This window comes from Chiloscyllium plagiosum, unplaced genomic scaffold (assembly GCF_037043375.1).
Source record: "Chiloscyllium plagiosum isolate Xiang-an unplaced genomic scaffold, Cpla_swu_hap1 HiC_scaffold_11, whole genome shotgun sequence".
Classification (NCBI taxonomy): Eukaryota; Metazoa; Chordata; class Chondrichthyes; order Orectolobiformes; family Hemiscylliidae; genus Chiloscyllium; species Chiloscyllium plagiosum.
The window spans coordinates 19688768-19707723 of record NW_028270149.1 but is presented as its reverse complement, the minus strand read 5'-3'; the positions used below and the strand labels follow the sequence as shown (position 1 = coordinate 19707723).

Sequence of the window (18956 nt, the reverse complement as noted above, 5' to 3'; positions counted from 1 at the left end):
GGAGTAATCCAGATATTTCTACCCTCGAGGACTTCCTTTTTAAATTTCTGCCTAACTTTCTCCATTCTTCCTTCAGAATCTCATCCTTTTCCCTTCCTATGTCATTCGTTCCAATGTATATAATAACCTCTTGCTGGTCCATCTCCCCTTTGAGAACATTCTGCACCCTCTCTGAGGTATTCTTGATCTTGGCACCAGGGAGGCAACCACCATTCTGATTTTCACTCAGCTACAAAAACGTCTGTCTGTGCCTCTGACTGGACAGTCCCCCATCACAATCCATCACTTCGAACCTGAGTACCTCTCATTATGATACAGCCATTCTTGGTATCAGAAACTTGGCTGTTCGTGCTATACTCCCCTGAAAATCCATCACACCCTACATTTTCCAAATCAGCACACGTACTTGAGAGAGGAGACTCTTACACTACCTGCCCCCCTCCACCCCACCCCCCCCCCCCCCCCGACCCCAACCGCCTAGCTTTCCTGGAGTTAACCTATTTACTTGGGAGGAAGAAGATTAGAATGTGAGGGTGATTAGACAGCGAAGGAGATTGAGTTACAATATGCTTATAAGAAGAGTTTTCTTCTTGATCCTTCAGGAAGATAACATTTTAAGAAAGGTTGCATGGGGTTATGAATTGGAGATGCCGGTGTAGGACCGGGGTGTACAAAGTTAAAAATCACACAACACCAGGTAATAGTCCAACAGGTTTAATTGGAAGCACACCGATGAAAGAGCAGCGCTTCGAAAGCTAGTGCATCCAATTAAACCTGTTGGACTATTACCTGGTGTTGTGTGATTTTTAACTGCATGGGGTTATTTTTTAAAAATATGGATGCCGCTTTGCATTCGACCGGCGCAGTGCAAAGCAAGATGCAGTAACGCTTTTATAGGGGAGTACTGTGCAATCCTCAACCCAATAGAGACTTGCCTTCTCTCACTCTCGTGCGCTTTGTGAGCTGTGAGCTGGTTAGGGCTGCAGCTGGGTGTGAAGGTGGAGTTAAGCTGGCAGTGGGTTGGCGGTACAATAACAGGGAGAGGGGCGGAGATCAGGGAGTCTCTTATCCGGCAGACTCACACACAGCAGCCAGGCAGAGTCCCAGGCAGACAGCTCCAGTCCCCGGGAGATCGGAGTCTTCAGCATGGTACCTGCTATCCTGCCACTGACTGTCCTCGCCACCATTGCGGGTAAGTCTCCTTCCTTTGCCGGCTGCACTTTTTTACACTTCGCTCAATTGTTAACCGTTGCAATTCCAGATGAGGCTCTGCTTTTGTTGAAAGGGGGATCTGGCGAGTTACTTGCCCGTATTGCACCATTCTAAACAATATAACCTATACTTGGAAATTATCCCTGTCTCAATTTTTACTTTATTTTAATACCCTCCCAATGTAACGGCATTGGAGATTCTTTTCAGTACAGGGCTGATGTGGAAGAAGATTTGCAAATGCATGTGTCCTCAGCTCAGAGGGAAGGAACATGAGGGGAATTCTCAGTTGGGATAGATTATTCCCGGCTTTAGATCAGGATTTGTTGGAACTTTTAAAACTGTTAGTAGATTTGACCACGTCCTGAAATTGCACCTAATTAACTAGTACACAGTTTATTTTTAATGGTTAATTATATGAGCACTTTTTTCACATTCGCTGTTCTGACAGGCTGTTCTGACAGCTTTACCCGCTCTGACTTAGTCTTTGAAATCTGCTAATTAAATATTGAACCTGTCCAGAATATTTCCCCCCGACTGCAGCTTCCCATTCTGCAGCGCATTGAACAAGGGGAAAGGTGTAAGTCAATTGGTGTATGAGCGGTTTCCTCGCTCCCAGGGCATCTCACTCAATTAAGACTTGCTGGCTAGCGGCTTGCAGAAAATGGAGCTCATAAATCATAGAATCATAGAATCCCTACAGTGTAGAAGCAGGCCATTCGACCCATCGAGACACTGACCCTCCAAATAAAATCCCACCCAGACCTACCCTCCCCCCCCCCCCCACTCCTATCCCTGTAACCCTGCTTTTCCCATCGTTAACCCACCTCGCCTGCACATCCTTGCACACTGTGGGCAATTTAGCACGGCCAATCCCGCTAACCTGCATACCTTTGGACTGTGGGAGATCAGGGCTCCACTGAGTGAACCCTCAGGCAGAGCCGCAAAGTACAGAGTCCTCTTACATTACATTAATGTGGTCCAGGATTCTTCACATGAGCCACCGAGGTGAATGGGACCCTGCCTTAAAAAAAAATCCTTCTTGAGGGCGATCGTGGGTCTTCAAAGTTTCTTCCCCCCCCCCCCCCCCAGGTTGAAAACAGAAGCCTTACACCCGCGCAATCGGGTCAGAGATTTCAAGTGACAGACTGGTCTTTGGTGCGTGTCTAACTGAAGACAACAGTGAGGTAGTGCCTGCACAGCGTTCAATCCTGAGAGTAAATCTTCACCGAAGCTCAATTAACAGAACGTTATTGTAACGATTTATTGTGGGGACGAGCTTTAAAAACTAACAAATCATGGAATCAGAAAATGCGAACCTTTTTGTATCTATCACCCCAAATTGGATCAGGCAAATATTCTTGAAAGTGGAAAATATTTCATTCAATCCAGACTCTCGCTCCAGAAATAAAACGGGGGAGTTTTCGAACGTAAGAGGTTGGGGAAGTTTTGCGTTAAACTTGGAATGCTTTTAGGATCTTCCTGGCTTTTGTCAAGAAATACCATCTTGGAAAGGTTTCACCTCAAATGTGTGGAAGAGAAAGCGGTTCTTCCACCTCCCACCCCTCACCCAAAACGCAACGTACACATACAGTCTTTCCCTTTTCATACATACATATGTTTAGCACTCTGCATAGAACTCTACAGGTATGAGGTGAGCTACCGATAGACCGCACCGGTAATTGCTTTCAGTTCTAGGCTATGCAAGGGCACCACAACAAATGGCCAAACTGTCTTCAGGGGTCCACTCTGGTACCGTTCAGTATTGCTAAGAGCCGTGTCAGTTTAAGTGCTGTCCTTTTTTTGATATATTTTCAAGAGCTCTTAACCTCTGTAATGGAAGCAGCATTGACAAAATGGGAGTTGCTGGACTGTCAATCGGCTTTCAAATGTTCACATAAATCTCAATGATCGCAATGGACAAGACCAGATTTTGTCCTTTGGCTAATGCAGCTCCTTTTAACTTTGGGACATGTTGATTTTTGTTCAGGAAAAAAATCAGCTGTATCCTGCTCAGAGCTGCCAAAGAATCTAACTCTTGAAAATGTTGTTCTTTTTTGCTTTGAGTATTGCTATTATAAGAGTTTTACCTCTCTGATGGATGACACTAACATTCTATGGCCCCCTCTCAAAACTTCAATACGTTAAAATGAGTAATATTGAATAAACGAAGACAGAAAAAACAACTGCGGATGCTGTAAATTAGTAACAAGAACAGGATTTGCTCGATTAGCTCAGCGGGTCTGGCAGCATTTGTGAAGAGAAATCAAAGTTAATGTTTCGGGTCCGATCTCCCTTCCTCAGAACTGGTAAGAAGGAACCTCCAGGTCTGTATAAGAGCCACCGGACCGAAACGTTAAAATTGATTTCTCTGCACCGATGCTGCCAGACCTGCTGAGCTTTTCCAGCAATTTTGAATAAATTGTTCATCATTTTTCTTTAACTTCCAGAGGCTATCCTAAGACTGCTATTTCATATATTGATAGGGTGAACGCTCTGCAAGATACCCACAACAGTTGGCAGAATCCAAATTTCTCTGTCTCTGCTATGATCTCAGTAAGTAGATTGCCAGGGTTGGAGGATTTGAGCTTTAGGGAGAGGGTGAAAAAGGCTGGGGCTGTTTTCCCTGGGGTGTCAGAGGCTGAGGGGTGACCTTATAGAGATTTACAAAATTATGAGGGGCATGGATAGGGTAAATAGATAACGTATTTTCCCTGAGGTCGGGGAGTCCAGAACTAGAGGACATAGGTTTAGGGTGAAAAGGGAAAGATATAAAAGAGACCTACCGGGCAACTTTTTCACACGGAGAGTGGTACCTGTATGGAATGAGCTGCCAGAGGAAGTGATGGAAGCTGGGACAATTGCAACATTTAAGAGGCATTTGGATGGGTATATGAAAAGGAAAGGCTTGGAGGGATATAGGCCAGGTGCTGGCAGGTGGGACTAGATTGGGTTGGGATATCTGGTCGGCATGGATGGGTTGGACCGAAGGGTCTGTTTCCATGCTGTACATCTCTATGACTGTAAGTGGACACTGATGTCCATTTGAAGGGATCACAGTTTTATCACGTACCGCACATTTGAGAGAAAACTTGACATTGAATTGAAGAATAAAGTTGGCTGAGGGATTTCACCCATTGAGAGTAGATGGGGGAAGAGGAGATTCATTGAAATTTTGTGTCACAGATAAAGGGAAGTGTTGAAGTCCATTTCAATTTTACATAATGGGAGCGAAACAAAATTGTTTTGATCCTTCATATTTCATACATTGAATAAAAAAGCTTGTTTCATGTGGAAGGATTTGGATGTCTTGTTAAAAATTAAATTTAGCAAGCAGTTACAGCAAGGCAAAATCTGCATTAGCCTTGATTCCAAGTGAATTGAAGTATACGGAATTTAGGAGAGGTCACACCTGGAGAACTGTTTACAATTTCAGTTCCTTTACCTCAGGAGGGAGGTTGCCTAGAAAAATACTGCATGATTGATTCTTAGGTTAGAAGGCTGTCCAAATGAAAAGAATTTGAACAGAATGATTCTGTATTCCCTGGAGTTTGGAAGAAAGAGACATGATCACATATAAATATTTCCTAGAAAGTTTGACAGGGCAGATACTGAGAGGCTGTCTGTAGGGTAATCAGTCAACTATTTATGACAGAGATGTGGAGACATTTTCACTCTTGGGATAATGAATCTTTGGCATACTGTATCACACAAAGCTATGGATGTTCAGTTGCTAAGTAAAGAGAAGAGAAACTCATAGTTTCTTGAGTACTAAGTAAACCAGAAAATATGAGGATAATGTAATGAAGTGGAATTGCTGTAGAAGTTCAACCATTATCTCATTGAATAACAGAACAAGTTCAAAAAGCTAAATGCCCTTTTCCAACTCCTAGTTCATATGTTCTTATTCAATTAATACATATGTTCTCATTCATATATGATGAGTGATTCCAAACAGTTTTGCTGTTTTGAGATTTTTACAGGGAGAGTGAATGAAATTCATTTTTTGATTCAAATTGGTGTCAACTAGTTGGACTGAAAGGCTTGTTTTCATGTGGTGTAACTCTTTGAATCTATAACTGAATGTTATAGCATGTGAATGAATGGGAGGAAAATTATCTATTGGAACTCAGATAAAGAAAATGCTTTGTTTCAGTGAAAATCTGTACATTTAGCTTAAATGAGCAGACGTCCTCTTCCATTGCTGTTACCTTCTTCATTGTATCTGGATAGCTTAATAATGTATTCTGTACAGTTATAGTATATAAAAGACAGGAGACACATTAAATTCTATAGGTTTTGCAATAATGAATTGAATAGTTTTTTTCTAAATAATAACATCAGTAATAATTCACAAAGTGGTATCTGTAATATATAACCAATGAGGTTTTGGGAGTTTAATTAAGATTCTAATCAAAATAATCATTTGCATGAAGTATCACATGACTCCATTAATGCAGTTTAACATGTTAACAACAAAACTGACATATGTTTGCATAGCAACTATAATATAGCAAAAACATATTTGTATGGGCCACAGAAAAGCATGCAAGGATAAAATCACTGAACAGTGGTGAGAGAGAATTAAAGAGATGAAGTAAAGGGAAGGCTTTGAGGAAATTGGCCAAATGGACAGACATGTGGCAGATACATTTCAATGCAGAGAAGCTTAAGATGGAAGAAACACAGACAGACAATAGAGGCTCAATGGTAAAACATTTTGGTGGAAGAAACACAGAGTCACAATACAGGCTCAATGGTACAACATTAAGGATCATCCAGGAGCAGAGGGATCTAAGGGTTCATGTGCATAATTCTCTGAAGGTGGCCAGGCAACTTGAAACAGTTGTAAAGACTGTTTAGGAACCTTTAGATTTATAAATGGAGACATACAGTATAAAACCGAGGAAGTGATGCTACACCTCTACAAATCATTGGTCAGACCATATTTGGAGTATTGTGTTCAGTTTTGGGCACCGTATTTCAGAAGGGAAAATGTGGGAAAAGTGCAAAGGAGATTTATTAGAATTATATCAGGAATGAGAGATTTAAGATACAAGGAAAGGTTAGAGAAATTGGGCTTATTCTCCTTGGAGCAGAGAAGATTAAGACGTGACCTTGTTGAGGTGCTCAAACTTATAAACGATTTTGATAGGGTAAGGAAGGACATCCTGTTTCTACTAATTGGTATGCCAGTAACTAGGGGTCACAATTTCAAGACTGTAAGAAATATAGCTAGGTGTGAGATGGGAGAAAGTCCATTACTCAGAGAGTTGTTAGGATGTGAAATGCCCTGCCTGGGAGAGTGGTGGAGGTGGATTGTATAGGAGCTTTCAAAAAAAAGCTAGATATATATTTAAAAGTGATGAAGTTAGAAGGCTTTGGAGATAGGGCTAGAGAGTGGGACTCGCTGGGTAGCTCTTTCAATAACTAGTACGGACATGATGGATCAAATGGCCTCCTTCTGTACTGTAAAATGTCCTTCTGTACTGTAAAATTTTATGATTCTGTGAAATTTTTGATTGTTGGGAGATCGTTGGCAAAACTGAAAGATGGGATGGATGAAAGTAACAAGCCCACGATTGAGATAATTGAAGGTAATATCATCAGATGATATCAGTTAGGAGGGAAAGATGTCCCGTAGTCTGGGGAAGAAAAAGTGAGGAACATGAACTAGGAAAAGAGATTGGAAGAGTATGGCAAGGGTGGTTAGGGTGAAATAAGGGCAAAGATTGATGTATAAATGAAAATCAGGTTTGTGGAAAAGGAGTCAATGAAGGTTGTTGGTGGTCGAATGATATGTAAAGAGGGTTTAGGTCAGGCTATAATGTAAAACATTTAGCTTTGGATGAGTTGAATTCTTGTGATCTCAGGAAGCCAGTGATAAGAATGTTGGAAAACATTAAATTGGCATTTATGTAAGTTTATATCATGAGTTTGCAAGGGGATGAGTTAAGGTGAAGGAAAGCAGATTTGCAGAGAATGAAGTGATGAAGGTCTTGATGATGAATAAAGTTTTCACATTCAATTTAAGGTCTAACTGGGCATAAACATTGTGCACTTTGAATTCAACTTATTTATACAGCAAGGAAAGGAATGCACTTGGGAGGTAGTGTGCTCTTTGACTGAATAGATGATTTTGGTCTTGCAAAGGTTATGTTGAATGAAGTTATAGTTTATTATTAGCATAATACCTTACAATCAGATAGAAAATGATGGTCATACAATTGAAGATTGTAACTTAGAAGATGTCAACGTAAATGTGAAAGCTGATTTCCAATTTTTCAGACGTATATAGCAGCATGCAGATTGGAATCAAAGTGGGTCCAAAGATGCATGCTGCTACACACCGTCTGATGGATGTCGGGCACTTCTGAAGTAATCTTGTGGATTTGGAGTACCAGCTAATGGAATATATTTGCAAGCTATACTAACCATGTAGTGCAACAATAAACTAATGACTTGATGTTTAACTGCCTAATTGATAGTTGCAGCGATACTTGTTTCCAGCTTGCATAATGTTTCAAAATAATTTAAAAGTTTCAAATAAAATAATACATCTGAGTTTATATGTTTTGTGTATTATGGGAAGAAACTCAGATTTTACAAAAAAAGTCACCAACATGTAATAATAACATTATATATTTTGGAAAAAAAAATGTTTTTAAAATACACATAATGAGCCTTACAAAGTGTCCCCAAGGATCGAAATGATTTCTTTTGTCGATTCAGTTGGAAACAAGAGGAAACAATCAGATTGTGTTGTCTTAAGAGGCAGTCGTGGAAGGTGTTAATTATTTCAAGGATTTCAGAGCTGTCCACTGAAAAGTGAAAACTCTCAAAAATCCCTGTAGTGTAGGAGAGAAGAGAGACATCACAAGGAATTCCAGCTTAAGTTAGCATTGCTTGTGGTTTTATGATTAATGAAAATGACAATTTTTAGCTATGTTAACGAATAAATGAAGAACAGAAATAGGTCATTCGACCTCTACAGCTTGCACCACTATTCAATAAAATCATGCTGATCTGATTGTGGCACATTCCACATTTTTGCCTACTCCTGATAATCTTTGACTTCCTTGTTAGTCAAAAATCTTTCTACCTCAGCCTTCAGGATATTCAATGTCTCTATTGCTTTCAGGGAGAGAGAGTTCCAAAGACTCATGACTCTCAGAGAGAGAGGAAAAATAATCTCCTTAGCTACCTTAATTGGAAGATTCCTTGTTTTCATATCTGTGTTCTCTCATTCTAGTCTCTCCCATGAGGGAACACATTCTTCCATCAGCCATTCTGTCAAATTTTATCAGGATTGTGCAGGTCTCAATAAGATCATTATGCACTTTTCTAACTGCCAGCAGGTACAGACTGTGTCTGTCAAGTTTTCCTCATTAGATAATCCCTCCATGCCAGATATCAGTCAAGTATACTTTCTCGGAACTGTTTCTGAAACTTTTATGTTCTTTATTAAATAAGGAGACTATGCTGTAGAAATTTGAACACAGTACTCCATCTGTCAAATTTCTGCCCACTTACCTAATCCATCTGTAACCTCTTGCAGGCTGCTTATGACTTCTTTGTAACTTGTTTTGCTACCTAACTTTGCATTATCAGAAAGTTTAGCTACCATTTATTTGATCCATTCATCCTAGCCATTATAAATAATTGAGATCCCAACACTGATCCCTTTAGCACTCCACTCATAATACCTTGCTAACCCAAAAATGGCCATTTATGCTATTTCTCTGCATTCCTGTAAACTTATCAATCTGTTGTCCCTACTGACATATTATCCTGACACCATGAGCTCTTATTTTAGTATTCTTTGATATCATACTGAATGAAATCCCCATGGAAACTGAATTGCAGCACATCCACAGTTCGACTTTATCCACATTGCCCTCTTCTTCTCCAATAGGTTTAGTCAAATGTCATTTTCCTTTTACAAAACCATGTTGACTCTGCCTGATGAAGGAGCAGTGCTCCGAAAGCTAGTGCTTCCAAATAAACCTATTGGACTATAACCTGGTGTTGTATAATTTTTAACTTTGTACACCCCAGTCCAGCACCGGCACCTCTAAATTATTGCATCAAAAGTTTCTAAGTGCCCAGCTATATCCGTCTTAACAGTAGATTACAGCATTTTCTTGATAACAGATGTTAGGTTAATTGGCTTGTAGTTTTCTGCTTTCTGTCCCTCATCCCTCTTGAATAGCGGGATCACATTTTGAGAAGAATAATTTGAACACCATATGGGAGACATCTTGAAACATTGACTGCTTCTCAACAGGAGACAGAGGAAGGTATATACGACTGCTGTGATGAATCAGGCTGCGAGAGTGACAACCTGCAGTGCATTAAAGCAAAACAAAGGAGCTTCAATCACATCCATTACCTGTTTTACTCAGTCCAACTGGAAAATTGATCTCCAACTATTCAACACCAGAAGCCAATGCAGTTGATTCAACTTTCACCCTCTTCATTTTGAAAACAGAATCTTCCAGCAAGATGGGCTTGCAACAATATTAGAGACTAATCTCAATTCCATTTTCATGTGCAACTTTAATTCTTATTACTTTAAACAGTCGTTTCTTATTTGAGCTAATAATTTTCTGACTTTATTATCTTTCATCAACAGTTTTAGAATAAAGTAACCTTTATCATGTTTAAAGCATAAAATTATGTTGCTGATTATTTTTAAACTCTAATACTTGAAAGCAATAAACAGGGCTCCAAAGGACTCATACAGACTCTTTGTTCAGAGACATCTCTGAGGAAACTCCCAGTATGTGGTTGTGACAATAGTATCAATTTTGCTATCAATTTTATATAGCCCCCATTCAAAACAGAGGTGAGCTTGACATGTCTACAATTTCCTTGCCTTTTGTTAATGTAAAAATGCATAGATCTTTTTGAGGAATTCAGATGAATTTAATGTCCATTTTGTTTATCAACCTTCTATTTCTTTTATTCATTCAGTGGGTGTGGGCTTCGCTGGTTGGGCCAGCATTTATTGCCCATCCCTCATTGGCCTTGGGAAGGTGGCAGTAAGTTGCCTCCTTGAACCATTGCAGTCCATATAGTACAGTTATGGCAGCAATGATGTTCTGGAGAGAGTTCCAGGATTTTGGAATTGCTTCAGAGCCAACCACTGATGTAATTTTAAAGGAGGTGAAGGTTGACAAGTTGACATGACAGGTTAACACAGCATTTAATAAAGCATTTAGGATCCTGAACTTTCTGAGTAGATACAGGGAGTACTAAAGCCAAGAAGTTTCTCTAGACCTATATAAATCACTTCTTCGGCTCCAGTAGTGTGATGAATTTTGGATAGGCTTTAAGAATGATGTGAGTGCTTTGGAAAGGGTACAGATTCACTAGAATGGTTCCAGAGATGCAAGATTACAGTTGCATGAATAGCTTAGAGAAACTGTTCTCATTAAATTGGGGAGGGCTAAAAGGAGACTTAAAATATAGGTGTTTAAAATAATGAAAGATTTAGACAGAGTAAATGAAGAAAATTGTTCCCAATAGCTGATGGATTGATAACCCGAGGGCACAGATTTAAAATTTTTACCTGATGTGTCGGTAAAGTTTTGGAATGCCTGGTGATTGGGGATTGATGAGGCTTAAATAATGATAGCCTACAAAATGGAATTATGTTAAGGATATAAGATTGAAAAGCAGAGGTGGAGTGGGACTAGTTGGTGTGTCACCTGGTGCTCAGTTGACAGCACTTTCATCTCTGAGTTGTAGAGTTCTTAGTTCACTCCAGGTTTCAAAGTGAGAGCTTAACACTGATGCTTCAGTATAACAGTGAGGAAGCACTGCACTGTTAGAGGTCCTGTCTTTTGAATGAGGTCCTGGCTGTCTGCACAAGTGGTTGTAGGAGACATTATGGCACTATTTCAAAAATAGTGTTGGGTGCCCCTCAATCGACATTGCAAAAACAAAATCATTTTGTCAATATCATATTGCTGTTTGTGAAAATTTCCTGGTGTTTTAATTACAATAGTGACTACAATATGAAAGATGGCAGCACAGTGGCTCAGTGGTTAGCACTACTGCCTCACAGCAATGGGGTCCCAGTTTCAATTCCAGTCGCAGGCAACTGTCTGTGTGGAGTCTGCATGTTCTCCCTGTGTGGGTTTCCTCCCACAGTCCAAAAATGTGCAGGTCAGGTGAATTGGCTGTGCTAAATTGCTCACAGTGCTAGGTACGTTAGTCAGAGGGAAATGGGTCTGGTTGGGTAACTCTTTGGAGAGTTGTTGGGCTGAAGGGCCTGTTTCTGCAGTGTAGGGACTCTAATCTAAAAGTGCCGTAATATACTTTAGAAATATCTTTGATCATGCAGAAACACGATGTAAATGCAAATCTTTCTTTTAACTGGAATGTTGCTTGAAAGATTGGGCATAGGTTTGCTAGGCTGAATGATAGAAACATAGGAACAGGAAGAGGCCATTCATCCCCTCAAGCCTGTTCCATCATGAATGAGATACTGGTCGATCTGTAGTCTAACTCCATATATTTGCCTTTGACCCATATCCCTAAATACCTTTGCTTAACACTTGTAGAGCAAAATCTACTCCTGGACAAGCCACACCCTTAACCCAGTTTTTGCATTTCAGCTTCAACAACAGCTTTTCCCAGACTCCTTTAAAAACTTACAAACTTGGGCCCAGAAATAGTGAAGTTAGGACAATTTGTAATTTCTTTAAAATGATTGAGGAATCTATAATTGTTTTTAAAATAGTTTCAAAGGGGCTTTTATGAGCTTTCATTGATATTCCTGGCAACAATGGTAATTTTCTTGCATAATAAGATATACTAAACCATGTCACCTCGTAATTCTTAACCTGAAAGTTATACCAAGAGGAATGACACCAACAGGCATAACAAATTCGTGGTCAGACACAGACAAGGGAGCTGAAGAATAAAGGAAATCTGTGATAGAAATGAGAACACAGGAGGCATATGTTCAGTGAGCTGTGTATGTGTGTAATACAGGTAAACAGTTCAGAAACCTGAATGCAGAAGTAGAGTAAGGTTCAGGAATTGGACAATATTACTATTGCTGTTTTAGTTTTGCTCAAGTTAATCAGGCCTTTTAACAAGCTTTATTAAAGGTGTAAGATAAAGAAATGTCTGGAATCTATGCCACCAAGACTGCCAAGAATCCAATTAAAGAACTTCTAAAGAGCGCTGTTCAGGTGACAACTATCTCTAGTGATTTTGATGGAGTATGGCTACTGGTGAATGAGATTCAAAGGCTAAATTGATTGAGTAGGAAAGTGAGAGATTCTCTGTTCCTCAAGTCAAGTTAGAGTACTTTGTAATTGCATGCCTGTGGAGCATTAACATCTCATCCACCACCTTAAACTTCATTACATCTTAAAGAGAAAGAATAATTTATTCTTTGAGACTCATCTTAAAATTTTCATTAGGGCAAGTTTGTGATTTCTTGGCACTATTTTGCTTTAAGTGACTACATTTTCAAGTAACAAAACCTTCTACATTTCTGTTAACTTTTGAGGCATATGGACTCACACAAAAATATAATTAGAATAATTCATGGATATCCTTAATAGTTTTCTACTGTCATTAAACTCAAAGATTTAAGAGGGAGGCATTTATTCCTAAACAACACAGTATTTAAGTTGTTACAAGACAGCTGGTTTAAGTTAACAAAGGTTTTTTTTTTCAAAACGACTAACATATACTTTTACACATAAGGAACAATCACCTTAAACACAACTTTGACAGACAGCTAATGTGTTTCCATTGTATATATTCAAAGCTAGAATATTTAGACAAAGCATTTAAATCCCTATTTACTGCATCTCAAGTCTCAGATTTAAATGTAACAATTAACAATTTTCATTGCAGTAGGATCCATGATATTTTTTCCCAGTATATTTTCTCCTGAAACTATGCAACCTTAAGCTAGAGATTCCACATCCATTTGCATATAATTGATTACCTCAATGATATAAAGTTTTGTTGGATTCCTGATATTGAGCATTCCTTTGTGGACAGATTTAAAACTTTTCTGTATTCACTTTTGCAATTTTCTCCCCCATTTTGCAACCGCCATCACCCCACACCCCTTTTGTGACTTCCTTCTCCATCCTTGCATCTCTTGCAGCCTCCTTCTACCCAATACCATACTTGTAACCTCTTCATCCCCATACAACCCTTGAAGCTTTCTTAGCTTCTTTATACTTTCTGCAGCCTCGTTGTCGCTATACAATCCAGTGCAGCTTCTTTCTTCCTCCTGAAACCCTCCTACAGATACCTCTTCACCCCAGCCCCTACCCTCCCTTGGCATTTTCACTTTGACAAAAAAAACAGCCCTGGCAAAAGTGTTTCTGTGTACCCCAGTACCCAGCTCCTGGACTTCACCCATCCCACCAATGTCTTGGCTCCACAGCTCCTGGCTTTCAAGACTTCAGGTCCAGCATTCTACTCTGAGCACCTCCGTGCCCCAGTTCTCATCCTGTGAGCATGGTAAAAGGCTCACCCTCAATACTAGTACTGACTTTCTTACGTGTTTATTGATCCTCCAATTGCACATTTGCTGAGCCAATCAGCTGTTCATCATTTCCTTCCATTCTATTTATGGTAGTGATTTGCTCTGATTAATTTGCCCGTGTGGGTAGATTATCTGAGGAAATTTAGAGAGTATTGGAGGTGGATACATGTATTTTGAATATTGCTTCATGTGCCTTGGCAGCAATCTGTACCATCTCCAGATTTCACTGCATTGACTCATCAAGCCTCTTTCAACAACACCTTCAAAATGCATGATCTTTCTGAACAAGGGCAATGGGAATATGACCATCTATTTGTTTCCCTCCAAACCACATGCTGTTGTGACTTTGGAAATGTAGCACAAATGCTTTAAATTTGGTCAAAATCTTGGAATTTCTGCCCTTACAGTACCATGAATGTGCCTGCACCACATGTGCTACTGCAACAGTTCAAAGATGTAAAAGGTGTTCAAATACAATGGAAGTTTGGCTAATTTCATTGGTGCTTTCAATTTTCTGGACTGGTACTAATGCAACACTTAATCAGAAACAGCATTGACCGTGCAAAGTAGAGTGTAGTTTAAGTGGTAAGAGTACCATTTGCATTTGTGCCAACCTTGTGACATCTACAAATAAGATTGTCATTGTAGAACAATTTTGTAGTCAGTGCAAGTTAGTGCATTTGGTTAAAACTGCTAAATTAAGGAAACTTCTGAAGGAGAGAAAATATCTACTTGGAGAGACAAGGTTTGATCAAGAATAGTCAGCATGGCCTTGTCAGAAGGAGATCATACCTAAAATATTTTATTGTATGTAGATGAGGACACTGTAGTTGATGTAGTTTATCTGGGTTTTAACAAAGCCTTTGACAAGGTACCACATGGGAGACTGATAAAAAAGGTAAAAATATCTAAGACCCAAATTAGATCTAAAATTGGCTTAGTGGTAGTGGTACAGGGCTATTTTTGTGACTAGATGCTTGTGTCCCATGATATATCACAGGGATTAGAGTTGGGTCCCTTATTGTTTGTGATATATATAAACAGTCTAGCAGAAAATGTGGTGGGGGAGGGGAAGGGGTAGAGATGATAAGTAAGTTTGCAGATGACACAAAACTTGGCTGAATTGTTGACAGTGAGGAAGAAGGTCTTACATTACAGGAAGATTTAGATGGATTGGTGAGATGGACAGATCAGTGACAGGTAGAATTTAACCCTGAAAAGTGTGAGGTACTTTAGTAAGACAAGGGAGTATTCAATGAATGACAGGATACTAGGAAACTCAGAGGAACAGAGGTGCTTGTCCATGGATCTTTGAAGGCAGCAGGACAGGTTAATAGGGTAATTAAGAAAGTATATGGGATATCTACCTTTGTTAGTCATGGTATACATTATAAGACCAGGGAAGCTATGTTGGAGCTGTACAAAACTTTCTAACTTTGTTTGAATACTGTGTGCAGTTCTGGTAACCTCATTATATAAAGGAGGTAATTGTACTGGAGGGGGTGAAGAGGAGATTTACCAGGATGACCACCGATACTCCTGCCGACTTTGTCTGCAGGAAATGCAGTCAGATCCTGATCCTCACCGAACGAGTTAGGGAACTGGAACTGGAGTTGGATGAACTGAGGATTATTCGAGAGGCTGAGAGGGTGATTGATAGAAGCTACAGGGACATACTTACGCCGGAGAACAGAGGTAGCTGGGTAACAGTTAGAGGTGGGAAGGGGAAGAAGCAGGCAGTGCAGGGTTCCCCTGTGGTCGTTTCCCTAAAAAATAAATATACAGCTTTGGAAACTGTTGGGGGGGACAGCGTTGCAGGTGTAAGCTGCAGTGAAGGGGTCTGTGGCTCTGAGACTCAGAAGGGAAAGGGGGAGAGGAGGAGAGCGCTAGTTATAGGGGACTCTCTAGTTAGAGGGACGGACAGGCGGTTCTGTGGACATGGGCGAGACTCACGGATGGTTTGTTGCCTCCCGGGTGCTAGGGTCCGAGACGTCTCAGACCGTGTCTTCAGAATCCTTAAGGGGGAGGGTGTGCAGCCAGAAGTCGTGGTGCACATTGGCACCAACGACATAGGTAGGAAGAGGGGTGGGGAGGTCATTCAAGAGCTCAAGGAGTTAGGCTGGAAGCTAAAAGCTAGGACAGACAGAGTCGTCATCTCTGGGTTGTTGCCGGTGCCACGTGACAGTGAGGCAAAGAATAGGGAGAGAGTGCAGTTGAACACGTGGCTGCAAGGCTGGTGTAGGAGGGAGGGCTTCAGATATTTGGACAATTGGACTGCATTCTGGGGAAGGTGGGACCTGTACAAACAGGACGGGTTGCACCTGAACCAGAAGGGCACCAATATCCTGGGGGGTAGGTTTGCTAGCACTCTTCGGGGGGGTTTAAACTAATTTGGCAGGGGGATGGGATCCGGACTTGTAGTCCAGCAAGTAGGTTAGCTGTTTGTCAGGATGCCCAAGACTGTAGGGGGGCTGTGGAGAAGGTAGCACTGACAGGGACTACTAGCGGACACAGAGATGGGCTCAAGTGCGTATACATCAACGCAAGGAGTATCAGAAATAAGGTGGGTGAACTTAAGGCGTGGATCGGTACCTGGGACTACGATGTTGTGGCCATCACGGAAACGTGGATAGATGTGGGACAGGAATGGCTGTTGGAGGTTCCTGGTTACAGGTGTTTCAGTAAGATTAGGGAGGGTGGGAAAAAAGGAGGGGGGGTGGCATTGCTAATTAGAAATGGTATAACGGCTGCAGAAAGGAAGTTTGAGGGGGATCTGCCTCTGGAGGTAGTATGGGCTGAAGTCAGAAATAGGAAAGGTGCAGTCACCTTGTTGGGTGTTTACTATAGGCCCCCCAATAGCAGCAGAGATGTGGAGAAACAGATTGGGAAACAGATTTTGGAAAGGTGCAGAAGCCACAGGGTCGTAGTCATGGGCGACTTCAACTTCCCAAATATTGATTGGAAGCTCTTTAGATCAAGTAGATTGGATGGGGCGGTGTTTGTGCAGTGTGTCCAGGAAGCTTTTCTAACGCAGTATGTAGATTGTCCAACCAGAGGGGAGGCCATATTGGATTTGGTACTCGGTAATGAACCGGGACAAGTGGTGGGCTTGTTAGTGGGTGAACATTTTGGTGATGGTGACCACAATTCTGTGACTTTCACCTTGGTTATGGAGAGAGATAGGTGCGCACAACAAGGTAGATTTTATAATTGGGGGAAGGGAAATTACGATGCTGTAAGGCAGGATTTGAGGAGCATACGTTGGGAGCATAGGCTGTCAGGGAAGGATGTGGTGGAAATGTGGAACTTTTTCAAAGAGCAGATACGACGTGTCCATGATATGTATGTACCTATCAGGCAGGAAAGAAATGGTCGTGTGAAGGAGCCTTGGTTGACGAGAGAGGTTGAATGTCTGGTAAAGAGGAAGAAGGAGGCTTACATAAGGTTGAGGAAACAGGATTCAGACAGAGCAGTGGAGGGATACAGGATAGCCAGAAGGGACCTGAAGAAAGGGATTAGGAGAGCTAAGAGAGGGCATGAAAAATCGTTGGCGGATAGGATCAAGGATAACCCCAAGGCATTTTATGCGTATGTGAGAAACCTGAGAATGACGAGAACGAGGGTAGGTCCGATCAAGGACAGTAGTGGGAGACTGTGTATTGAGTCGGAAGAGATAGGAGAGGTCTTGAACAAGTACTTCTCTTCAGTATTTACGAACGAGAGGGACCGTATTGTAGAAGAGGAGAGTGTGAAATGGACTGGTAAGCTAGAAGAGATACCTGTTAGAAAGGAAGATGTGTTGGACATTTTGAACAACTTGAGGATAGACAAGTCCCCCGGGCCTGACGGGATATATCCTAGGATTATGTGGGAAGCTAGAGAGGAAATTGCAGTACCGTTGGCAATGATCTTCTCGTCTTCACTGGCAAAGGGGGTGGTACCAGGGGACTGGAGAGTAGCGAATGTTGTGCCCCTGTTCAAAAAAGGGAATAGGGATAACCCCGGGAATTACAGGCCTGTTAGTCTTACTTCTGTGGTAGGCAAAGTAATGGAAAGGGTACTGAGGGATAGGATTTATGAGTATCTGGAAAGACACTGCTTGATTAGGGACAGCCAGCACGGATTTGTGAAGGGTAGGTCTTGCCTTACAAGTCTTATTGAATTCTTCGAGGAGGTGACCAAGCATGTGGATGAGGGAAGAGCAGTGGATGTAGTGTACATGGATTTTAGTAAGGCATTTGATAAGGTTCCCCATGGTAGGCTTATGCGGAAAGTCAGGAGGCATGGGATAGAGGGAAATTTGGCCAATTGGATAGAAAACTGGCTAACCGGTCGAAGGCAGAGAGTGGTGGTAGATGGTAAATACTCAGCCTGGAGCCCAGTTACAAGTGGAGTTCCGCAGGGATCAGTTCTGGGTCCTCTGCTGTTTGTAATTTTTATTAATGACTTAGATGAGGGAGTCGAAGGGTGGGTCAGTAAATTTGCAGATGATACGAAGATAGGTGGAGTTGTGGACAGTGAGGAGGGCTGTTGTCGGCTGCAGAGGGACTTAGATATGATGCAGAGCTGGGCTGAGGAGTGGCAGATGGAGTTCAACCCTGCCAAGTGTGAGGTTGTCCATTTTGGAAGAACAAATAAGAATGCGGAATACAGGGTTAATGGTAGGGTTCTTAGTCAGGTGGAGGAACAGAGGGATCTTGGGGTCTATGTACATAGATCTTTGAAGGTTGCCACTCAGGTGGATAGAGTTTGTAAGAAGGCCTATGGAGTATTATCGTTCATTAGCAGAGGGATTGAATTCAAGAGTCGTGAAGTGATGTTGCAGCTGTACAGGACTTTGGTTAGGCCACAGTTGGAGTACTGTGTGCAGTTCTGGTCGCCTCACTATAGGAAAGATGTGGAAGCTTTGGAGAGGGTGCAGAGAAGATTTACCAGGATGTTGCCTGGAATGGAGAGGAAGTCGTACGAGGATAGGTTGAGAGTTCTCGGTCTTTTCTCGTTGGAACGGTGAAGGATGAGAGGTGACTTGATAGAGGTTTATAAGATGATCAGAGGAATAGATAGAGTAGACAGTCAGAAACTTTTTCCCCGGGTACAACAGAGTGTTACAAGGGGACATAAATTTAAGGTGAAGGGTGGAAGGTATAGGGGAGATGTCAGGGGTGGGTTCTTTACCCAGAGAGTGGTGGGGGCATGGAATGCGCTGCCCGTGGGAGTG

General features: G+C 41.4%; 1 protein-coding gene across 1 annotated transcript in view; it reads left to right on the top strand.

The window, feature by feature from the left end:
- The first annotated feature begins 1118 nt into the window (after positions 1–1118).
- The window catches only part of rxfp2l (relaxin family peptide receptor 2, like), a 114336-nt gene continuing 96498 nt past the window's right edge, over positions 1119–18956 (top strand). Inside the window, exon 1 of the mRNA XM_043705268.2 lies at positions 1119–1192. Within this exon, the coding sequence (XP_043561203.1) occupies positions 1147–1192 (46 nt within the window). The 5' untranslated portion in view covers positions 1119–1146. The remainder of the gene's footprint in view (positions 1193–18956) is intronic.